This window comes from Muntiacus reevesi, chromosome 9 (genome assembly GCF_963930625.1).
Source record: "Muntiacus reevesi chromosome 9, mMunRee1.1, whole genome shotgun sequence".
NCBI classification, from domain to species: Eukaryota; Metazoa; Chordata; class Mammalia; order Artiodactyla; family Cervidae; genus Muntiacus; species Muntiacus reevesi.
Window position 1 is genome coordinate 12,996,422 of NC_089257.1, and position 11,378 is coordinate 13,007,799.

At 36.5% G+C, this 11,378-nt stretch overlaps 2 protein-coding genes across 2 annotated transcripts; one reads left to right on the forward strand and one right to left on the reverse strand.

Moving 5' to 3' along the window:
* The first annotated feature begins 391 nt into the window (after positions 1 to 391).
* Positions 392 to 1,339, forward strand: LOC136175080 (olfactory receptor 5J3-like). The gene has a single exon (XM_065945393.1). It carries the CDS (start codon positions 401 to 403, stop codon positions 1,337 to 1,339), a length of 939 nt encoding a protein of 312 aa, XP_065801465.1. The 5' UTR covers positions 392 to 400.
* A 7,327-nt stretch (positions 1,340 to 8,666) lies between these two features.
* LOC136174650 (olfactory receptor 8K3-like) lies at positions 8,667 to 9,608 on the reverse strand. The gene has a single exon (XM_065944824.1). The coding sequence runs from the start codon at positions 9,606 to 9,608 to the stop codon at positions 8,667 to 8,669; it is 942 nt and encodes a 313-aa protein (XP_065800896.1).
* Between the last annotated feature and the right edge of the window lie 1,770 nt (positions 9,609 to 11,378).

The following is an 11,378-nucleotide window of genomic DNA, read 5'->3' on the forward strand; positions in this document are numbered from 1 at the left end:
AGATGACTAAAGATCTTCTTGTAATTTACTCCTTCCTTAAAAATGAAGAGCTTTAAAGAAGGATTAAGTTTAATTTTGTGAATTCCTTATATTTTCCATCAGTATCTCTCAAGCCAGAATCACTTTCTCATAATTGGAGACAGAATTAGATTTTTGAGAGCCAAAATGAATTTTCTTATACTTGCTTATGGAGTAGAATTATAACTAGCACTAAATGGAAAAAAAAAAAAAAAAAAACAGTCTAATCAAGCTTGGTTCGGCAAAACAATTTATTTTTCCAAGGACAGAGGCCTATATAGATTTCTCTGAGTCTTTAATATATTAAACACCAGATACTCCTGTGTACATTCTAATCCCCACATCTTTTTTACTTACAGATTTCAAGATAAGGAATCAACAAATGGCTGCAAAGAATTTTACGGTTGTTACTGAATTTATTCTTTGGGGACTGACAGACAATGCTGAACTGAAAGTTGCTCTTTTTGTATTGTTCCTGGTGATTTATGCTGTTACTTTGGTGGTGAATCTGGGCATGATCTTCTTAATCCAAATCACCCCCCAGCTCCACACACCCATGTACTTTTTCCTCAGCTGCCTTTCATTTGTGGATGCCTGCTATTCTTCTGTTATTGCACCAAAAATGCTGATCAGCTTCCTAGTTGGGAGGCAAGCCATCTCCTTCTCTGCCTGCATAGTGCAGCATTTGTTTCTTGGGGTGTTCATCACCACAGAAGGCTGCTTGCTGTCTGTGATGGCTTATGACCGATATGTGGCCATTGTCAACCCTTTGCTTTACACTGTAGCCATGTCTAAGAGGAGGTGTGTAGGACTGGTCACTGGATCACTCGTTGGGGGATTGATTAACTCACTGACACACACCATTAGCTTTGGGAGACTGTCTTTCTGCAGGTCTAATATCATCAATCACTTCTTCTGTGATGTTCCCCCACTGCTGAAGCTGTCGTGTTCTGATACCTCCATGAACGAGCTGCTGCTCCTCACCTTCTCTGCAGTCATTGCTATGGCCACCTTCTTGATTGTGATCCTCTCCTACGCCTTCATCGCTGTTGCTATCCTGAGGATCCGCTCAGCAGCAGGCAGACAGAAAGCCTTCTCCACCTGTGCCTCTCACCTGACTGCTGTGACCATATTCTATGGCACCTTGAGTTTTAACTACATTCAGCCAAGTTCCCAGTATTCTGTAGAACAAGAGAAGGTGGTTTCCGTGTTCTATACACTAGTGATTCCCATGTTAAACCCGCTGATTTACAGTCTGAGAAACAAAGAGGTAAAGGGTGCTGTGAGAAGGGTCATAGAAATAAAACATTTGTCATGCTAATTTCATGTTACTTAGCCCTATAGCAGTCAATCAATTCTTCCTTCACCAACATCCACTTGAATACAATGAATTCTAGAGTTTCTAAGTATAGGACAAATTATTTCATTCTGTATAGTCCTTTTCATATAAGAAAATGAGACTAGAAATTAAAAGTGATTTTATGCATAAATGAATTTTTACAAAGCCTAACTAAAAACTCAGGTTATTAATATCTGCACTAATGGCTTTTAATGAAATGATTTTGATAAATTTATTTTATCAATTCATAGAATTACATGCATCTTCTCTGAAATTTGGAAAACAAAGTTTGTGAATATGTGTATACTATTGGAGATATAAAAAATTAAATATTTTTATAAAATACTTAAATGTATTGAGTCAGAAAATTAAAATAATTTTATGTATGGCATTTATTTTCCTTTTAAAGCTTGTATTAAAATTTTAAATATTGGTAAATTCCTATATTAGCTAAAAAGGAGAATATGATTCCAAATGAGATTTTCTAACTAGTAGTGATTTTATTACTTTTCTTCCTGTTCTTGGACATCCATGACCTCAACAAAAAGAAGGGTTGTTGGAAAATGACACCATTGTAATTTTCAATTTGCAGTAGTGTTCTCTTCCTTAAAAAAACCCTAGTATAAAGATTGATACATATTTGGAATTTGAGAGTAGGTATAATTCAGCACCCTTTCAGCACACTTCCCATTCATCTCTGATTTTCAGAATCTACTTCATATTCTTTTAAGATTAAAAAAGAAAGAAAGAAAGAAAAAACTCTAGCAATCTTTAAATCACATGATGGGTGTTACTGCTGGATAAGAGTTTCTATTCTGTAATGATGGTTTACTTGATTATATAACTTCAAAACTCCCCATCATTTTAGAAATGATTGTCTATTACCAAAGGTCCTGTGATTAATATTGCAATAAATTTTGAATATAAAAATTAGTTATACTATGGACAGTTTTCTATATTTTTAGAGTCTTTATTAACTACTGATATCAGAAAGATACAGATTGGGATTTTTAAAACAAATGAGGAATGTTTAAAATAGTTAAACAAGCTTATATTCACTATTTCATACTTCACAATGAAGACATAGTCAAAATGCTAGCAAGGATGACAGGATTTAAAGCAGGAAAAGCAATTTTTACCTTTCCTATGAAAAATAATAACAAAATATTGTAAAAGTAGTTGTCTTTGCACATACATTCTGCAGGGGGCATGCCATCCTTCCAATATCAGGGTCTTGTAAAATGAGTCAGCTCCTCACTGTCAGGGAATGTTTAACAGGAGGATTCCTGGGTGCTGTTTCCTGTCTCTCCTGAGTCCTCTCTTCCTCATCAGTTCCTGTCAGGAATGAGCTCAGCGGCAGGCATCCCAGGACTGAGACCGAGAGATGGAATGGATGCATAGGATTCCCTTCATTAGCTTTTCCAGATGGAGGAAGTCATTATTTCTGACCTTCTTTTTTATTTTTATTTTTTGTGAATAATTTTTTTCTTTTTTTCTAATTTAATTTTATTTTTTTTTAAATTTTTGTGTTAATTGGAGGCTAACTACTTCACAACATTTCAGTGGGTTTTGTCATACATTGATATGAATCAGCCATAGAGTTACACGTATTTCCCATCCCGATCCCCCCTCCCACCTCCCTCTCCACCATGGAATATTACTCAGCTGTTAAAAAGAATTCATTTGAATCAGTTCTAATGAGATCGACCTTCTTTTGATATGGATTGTCTTTTGGCTTTAAGGCCTCTATTACTACTTGTTCCCTTGGTAACTTGTAAAGTCTGGTCTTTTGATCTTTATCTGAAGAAGCTACCTTGTAATATGGCATATATACTCACACAGAGCTCAATAAAGCACCCTTGTTCCTCTAGAGACTTGGGTCCCCGTGTCCTTCTCTCTCTCTCTCTCTCTCTCTCTCTCTGTGTGTTTCTGGCTGATTCTCTGGAGCGTGGAAGCCTGTTGAGCTCATTTTCCTGCCCAGGGTTTCAAACCTCTTTGGGAGGGCACCCTGTGCCTATATGAGTGGTAAAAGCCCTGTCCTAGGGCTTTATTGGCTTTCTGCGTAACCCAGGGAATATTAGCCTCTTTCCTTCTTTCACTTTCTTATCGTCGACTGCAGACCACCAGGTTCTGGTCCCTTAAAGGACCGCAACACTTCACATCTGGATTGATTTTCTTTAGGATTAACTGGTGTGATCTCCTTACTATCCAAGGAACTCTCAAGAGTCTTCTCCAGCACCACAATTCAAAAGGATCAATTATTCAGCACCCAGCCTTCTTTATGGTCCAACTCACATCTGTACATGATTACTGGAAAAACTATAACTTGACCTTTGCCAACAAAGTAATGTCTCTGCTTTTCCATATGCTGCTGAGGTTTGTCATAGATTTTCTTTCAAGGGTCAAGTATTTTTTCATTTGGTGGCTGCAGTCCCATACCACAGTGATTTTGGAGCCCAAGAAAAACAAACCTGTCACTGTTTCTCCTTTTTCCAAATCTATTTGCCATAGAGTGATGTGATCGGATTCCAACTTCTTGTTAGTTGCATCTATCAGAAATATATTCTCCCATCAAGGTTTGTCTTGCCTTTACTTCTTCTTCTGACAAGTGAAAGTTGGACAATCATTCAGTCGTGTCTGACTCTTTGCGATTCCATAGACTCTCCAGGCCAGAACACTGCAGTGGGTAGACTTTCTCTTCTCCAGGGGATCTTTCTGACCCAGGAGTGGAACCAGGGTCTCTTGCATTGCAAGAGGATTCTTTACCAACTGAGCTATGAGGGAAGCCCATTTTGACAACAAAAACGTGTAGAATTTCAGCATAGGATAAAATTATATATATTTTTTTCTTTACAGTTAGTATTTTCTAACCTGAGTCTAATGAGATATATTATCATCTAAAAAAGTTACATTTTCCCTTGCTTTTATATACAAATGCACAAATATATGAGCACCACTTATCAAAAAGAGCAGCTATTTTCTGTTTTGTATCAATTCTTCCTAATTTAGGGATTCATATGTATCTGGAAAACAATTCCCAATCAGCGTTGCTCCAGTGTCCTATCGATCTATTCCTGTGCCAATATTACAGTTTATCAAACACTCTAGCCACTGTGTCTTAGTATGTGCGTGAACCGGGACATGTCCCTTGGTCTTCTTGTTCAGAAGGATTTAGCTATTCTTGACTGGCTCCTTATACTTTTCATATAAGTTTTACAATCAGTGCATATTGATGGAGTTCTTTTACTTCTAATGCATGGATACAACTAAAATACACTTGACTTTGTCTTTCACAGGTTTAGTCTGTGTCTCTAAACCATTTACAGTATCAAAAATGCTTCATGGAAAGAACCTGGCACAATTTGAATTTCTTTCAATTTCCTATTTTTCATATTAGAGCTGGCCAACATATTCTTTACAGGTTTCCATTTTCTCATCAGAGATCCCCGGTTTGGATCCATTGACCCAGTAATGTATGTCAGATTAGGTAAATATGCCCCGGGTGGCGGGGGGGAAGGACTGGAATCTCTCAATTGTTTTGAAAACAATCTCCAGTTGAAATTAGAGTTCATTTAAAAATAAGCATTTTTACAGTCACTGAAGCCTTAAATTAGGATTCTAAAAGTTATGTAGCATTAAAGTTTGTTAGTTGAACCACTGCCCCACAGCAGCTTAGCATTTTCTACCTTTCTACTTTAAAGATACTAACTTATCTTTACGTATACAAAAGTAGAAATTCCAATAGGTTCCAGCTTGTTTGAGGAGTTATTCCAGAGGATATAATTGTGCATTGACAGTGAGCTGAATCCAGACAGTGGATGTTCCTCACTGCCTCCTCATCCTTGGAATATATGTTCTGCTCAGCATTCCTATAACAGGCATTGTTTAGGGACACAACCCTGAGAGAGGAAGGTGCTGTTGAATAATCTGGACTGAATATATGACTGAATCCAGTTAAGGTTTCTCCACAAAGTTTCAAGATTCTGGCAGGCAGGCAGGGGTGGCGATTTACAAAAAATTTGGTCTCCCAAGACAAGCTCATTTGTTAAGTTCCCTTGTTTATTAAACCTACCACCTTCCATCTGGAGTGGTCAGACTCTTTCTGCTGTCTCTATTTGCCCTCCATGTATGGGGGCTAGTCTGCAACCGAAAACAATTATCTGTTAACATTTCCTATCTTGTCTTTACATTCCTTTAACATATTGCTCATATTTATGTTAATATTCACATATAAAATTTCAATGTATTTTTCTAGTTACTCTAGTATTTTTATTGGCAAAAAGATGGGGAAACAGTGACTGACTTTATTTTGTGGGGCTCCAAAATCACTGCATATAGTGATTGCAGCCATGAAATTAAAAGATGCTTGCTCTTTGGAAGGAAAGTTATGACCAACCTAGACAGCATATTAAAAATCAGACACATTACTTTGCCAACAAAGGTCCGTCTAGTCAAAGCTATGATTTTTCCAGTGGTCATGTATGGATGTGACAGTTGGACTATAAAGAAAGCTGAGCATCAAAGAATTGATGCTTTTGAACTGTGGTGTTGGAGAAGACTCTTGAGAGTCCTTTGGACTGCAAGGAGATCAAACCAGCCAATCTGAAAGGAAATAAATCTTGAATATTCATTGGAAGGACTGATGTTGAAGCTAAAACTCCAATACTTTGGCCACCTGATGCGGAGAGCTGACTCACTGGAGAAGACTGTGATGCTGGGAAAGAATGAAGGCAGGAGGAGAAGGAGACAACAGAAAATGAGATGGTTGGATGGCATCACTGACTCGGTGGACCAAGTTTGAGTAAGATCGAGTCATTGGTGATGGACAGGGAAGCCTGGCATGCTGCAATCCACGGGGTCACAAAGAGTTGGACACGACTGAACTGAACTGAACTGAACTGAAAAATCTCTAGGTCCATTCATGTTCCTGCAAATGGCTTTATTTGATCTTTTAATGACTGAGTAATATTCCATTGTATATATGTGTATATATATTCATTCCTCTGTTTTCGGACATTTATGTTGCTTCCATGTCTTGACTTCTGTAAACAGTGCTGCAATGACATTTGGTAGTGTATATACTTTGAATCATATTTTTCTCCATGTATATGCCCAGGAGTGGGATTCCAGGGTCATATGGTAACTCTACTTTTATCTTTCATGTAACCTCCATACCGTCCTCCATAGTTTCTGTACCAATTTATATTCCCACCAATATTTTAGGAGGGTTCCTTTCTCTTCACACCCTTTCCAACATTTACTGTTTGTGGATATTTTGAAGATAGCCATTCTGGCTGATGTGAGGTAATATCTCATTGAAGTTTTGATTTGCATTTTTCTAATAATCAGTAACACTGAACATATTTTCATATGTCTCTTGACTATCTGTATGTCTTATTTTGAGAAATGACTAGGTCTTCCAATCATTTTGATTGGATTATCTAGATTGTTTTGATGTCATACAAACTTTTCACTAGCCCTTGGTCTTGGTTATAGATTTTCCCTTACTGCTTTATCTGAATGTTTTATGCTTTAGCATTTTACACTGAAGTTTGTTTGTTTGTTTGTTTGTTTTCATTTTGAGTGCATTTTTATAAGGTTAAGGTCAGCATTATTTATTTGTTTGTTTTTGCCTCTGTACTACCAATAACGTCAGCACATGTTTTTATTTATTTATTTATTTTAATTGGAGGCTGATTACTTTACAATATTGTATTGGTTTTGCCATACACTGACATGAATCTGCCACAGGTGTACATGTGTTCCCCATCCTGAACCCCTCTCCCACCTCCCTCCCCATCCCATCCCTCTAGGTCATCCCAGTGCACCAGCCCCGAGCACCCTGTCTCATGAATTGGACCTGGACTGGCGATTCGTTTCACATGTGATAATTTACATGTTTCAATGCCGTTCTCCCATATCATCCCACCCTTGCCCTCTCCCACAGAGTCCAAAAGACTGTTCTATACATCTGTGTCTCTTTTGCTGTCTCATATACAGGGTTATCGTTACCATTTTTTAAAAGCTATCATCCATTTTCTGGATATACCATCTTTTTTATCCATATATATATATATTAATATATACATATATATATATATATTAAAGGGGATATTGGTTGTTTTGTGTCATGTTGTTTAAAAATTGTATTCCAGTGAAGGTTTTTTATTAAACTTCATGGGATAAACAAATAATTTTATTGCAAGATACTGAACAAAGCATATATTGTAGACTAATAGCCTCAGTAAAGTTGCAGAATTATTAAGTAGAGTTAAAGGTAGCACACGGGAAAATGTAGAAGTCATTTATAAAAAGCAAGATAGCCGCATCCCTGCTATGTATCAGACCTTAGAAATATGGCAGAGTGCCAACAATGAGATCGGTTCCCTTTGCTTCTCACAAGCAGAATAATGAATTGTGTAGTTAAATACTGAAAGTCAGTTAAAACTTACTGCATAAACAGTGTTGATAAAAACTGGAAGCATCAGCCCAAGGAAAGAGAGCCAACACAATTAATTCATCAGTACTTCCTTTACTCAAGAATGCAAAAAAGTAGAACATTACTTTTAAACATGGATAAATATTTTTATTCAAAAAGACAAAATTATTTTACTACCCCTTCAATCAAACTACCAGTTATGAAGAAAGAATTACTACTTGAGAGAACAAGAGGTACCAATCTGGGAGCTACTGAAGGATCCCAAAGATTATCTTGATTTAAATGTCCTGTGATTTCAACAAAATGTATGGGTTGAGACAAAATTAGGCTGCAGTTGGACCTATGAATTGCTGAATTGCAACATATTTTCAGTTAATAGACGAATAGATTCTTATAAAGAATTAGAAGAATTCATGATAAAAAATGTGGGATCTCAGTGTAAAGAATAAGGGTATTTGAGAAAATGAATGTGATTGATGACTTCAAATACACAGATGAAACATACTGGGGAAAAGTATGAAGGCAAAAACAAAAGAAAATAAAAAACTCACAGACACACCATATGTTGTAATTTTATTCCAAAAGATGAGAAAACATTCAGAAACCTGGACAGTCATTTCTTTGTCTATATCCACCTAACACAGTCTCCTAACATTTACTTAATTTATGTACAAAATTGGTCTTTTGTGCTCAAGGCATTTTCTTCTACTATTTTTTTTCATTAATCTCTTTGCATCAATTGAAAGTGCCTAGTATATATATTATAATCTATAAATAATTGTTGAACATATTTATACTCACTACTTAATTTGGAGGTACATAGAACAAAATTTAGAGTCCATAACCAGTTTATAGAAATTGTATTGCATGTTAATAAAAAAGGTTGCATGACTTTTTCCACATCCTATGTAGTGCACATTTTACATCTTTATTCCTCAAGCTATAGATTAAGGGATTCAACATAGGGATGGCGAGAGTATAAAATATGGAAGCCAGTTTATCAGTGTCAAAGGAATGGCTGGACTCTGGTTGCACATACATAAACAGTAAAGTCCCGTAGAACACTATGACCACAGTCAAGTGGGATCCACAGGTAGTAAAAGCCTTGTGCCTACCTTCAGCAGAGCTCATCCTGAGAATGGATGCGAGGATGAGAAGGTAAGACACAAGAACTACCAGAAGAGAGAAAATTAAATCAAACCCAGCTAAAATCAGAATAATCATTTCTACTTCATGTGTATTTGAGCAGAGCAAAGATAACAAAGGAAGACTGTCACAGTAGAAATGACTAATGACTCTGTAGCCACAGAAAGATAAATTAAATAATTTTATGGTGACGAGAAGAGACACAAACGTGCTGTAGACATAGGGGATTGCTACTAGCACCCAGCACACTCTTTGTGACATGATGACTGGGTAGAGGAGAGGGTTACAGATGGCCACATAGCGGTCATAAGACATTGCCGACAGAATAAAAATTTCACTAACAATAAACACAAGAAAGAAAGCTAGCTGTATAGCACAAGAGTAATAGGAGATTACATTTTGATCCTCAACAAAATTTACAAACATTTTGGGTCCCACAGTTGTTGAATAACCAAGATCTGTAAAAGCGAGGTGTCTAAGAAAGAAGTACATGGGTGTCTGTAGCTTGGAGTCCATCTTGGTGAGGATGATCATGCCCAAGTTGCCCACCACTGAGATCATGTAGATGATGAGGAAGAGCCCAAACAATGGAGCCTGCAGCTCAGGGTGGTTGGTAATTCCCATAAGGATGAATTCATTTAGCACTGTTCTATTGTGTGTTTCCATTCAGGTTTCTTAGAGAACCTATTCTGGGTAGAAACATAAACATAGTCAATAGGTTCTATGTATCATCACCTGGGAGAGTTTCACTATGCAAAGCTAGTATAAACAGATTAAACTTTCCAGTTTAGGATACTTGAAAATAAACTCATCTGGTGGCTCAGATAGTAAAGAATCTGCCTGCAGTTGAGGGGATCTGGGTTCAACCCCTGAATTGGGAAAATCCCCTGGAGAAGGGAATAGCAACCCACTCCAGTATTCTGGCCCAGAGAATCCCAAGGACAGAGGAGTCTGGCAGGCTACAGTCCAGGGGGTTGCAAAGAGTCAAACATGACTGAGCAACTAACACTTTCATCTTCCTGTCTACAATAAAACATATAGTGAGAGAGACAGAGAGAGTTGCTGTTTCTCAACTGGAAATTATGCTACTAGCCAAAGGACATTTGTCAGAATTAAGAAGACATGTTAATTGTTACAAGTGGAATGTGGAAGCTACCAGCATATGATGATTAGAGGTCAGTGATTCCTCTAAACACCCTATAAAGCACCATATCTGTCTAAAATATCAATAGTACTAAAGTTGAAAAACCAGGATGTTATAGATAGATGATAAATAGATACATATATACATATATAGATGTAGAGATACAGACAAGAAATACAATAGATAACAGACATAGATAGGACAAAAAAAAGTTAAGACATAAATTTGAGGGCTACATATATAAACTATTATTGTGCTGTTCTTATAAACTTTCTATAATTTCTATCTAGTCATTTATATAATTGCGATTACATAGTTGACATGTCTGGAGAAGGCAATGGCAACCCACTCCAGTGTTCTTGCCTGGAGAATTCCAGGGACGGGGGAGCCTGGTGGGCTGCTGTCTATGAGGTCGCACAGAGCCAGACAGGACGGAAGCGACTTAGCAGCAGTAGCAGCAGCAGTGACATGTAAAAATTAAATTTAATAATATGATGATGCATATGCCAATTATACAATAAATTATGATGCAAGTAAATACTATCCATTGTAAAATTTTAAAACCAGAATTCAGAAAGTCTACAGAACTTGCTACACCAACACAGAGTTCCATACATTTCTATGCACAGTTGACATATGCTGAAACAGTTGACATGCTTGACACATTTTAGACAGCTGTATAAATAAGAAAACTATAATAGATTGCAGTGAGACATATTTGTATATCTGTGAAGAAGCATATAAGATGTATAATAAGTAGGTAGAAAGATAGATGATAGATAGAATCTCTGTATTAAATTTCCTTATGGTATACAAAAAGGGCTAGTTTGGGCAAATAATTCAACTTATCTGAAAGCTTATTTTCAAACACAAAACCAACACAACTACAGGATTGTTGGGTGGGAAAATGAGGATTAAATAATTAAATGCCTTTATGTTACCTGAAAATCAAGTAGCTATTGGTTTAAATATATATATATGTGTATATATATATATATACACATATATATAAAATGGAGACAATATCTTAGCTCAAAGAGATCTTCTTTATGTATGTAAATTCATCTGCACTGTGACATACCTTATTTGTCAGGGCGATATGATTAACAGGTGAGGATTATATAATGTACGATGGAATACATACAATTTACTCCAAGTCTTGCCCTTTCTGCAGAAATAATATTGGGCCATCAGAGTGCTTGGGTATTTTTTATCTTCTAAGTTTTTTAGTTATTTTAATAAAATATGAATAAAACTTTATTTTGATATATATTTTCTTAAAATATTAATTT

What these genes read in the sequence shown, in the direction of transcription:
- LOC136175080 (XM_065945393.1), top strand. Translation starts at nt 401, where the DNA reads ATGGCTGCAAAGAATTTTACGGTTGTTACTGAATTTATTCTTTGGGGA.
- LOC136174650 (XM_065944824.1), bottom strand. Translation starts at nt 9,608, where the DNA reads ATGGAAACACACAATAGAACAGTGCTAAATGAATTCATCCTTATGGGA.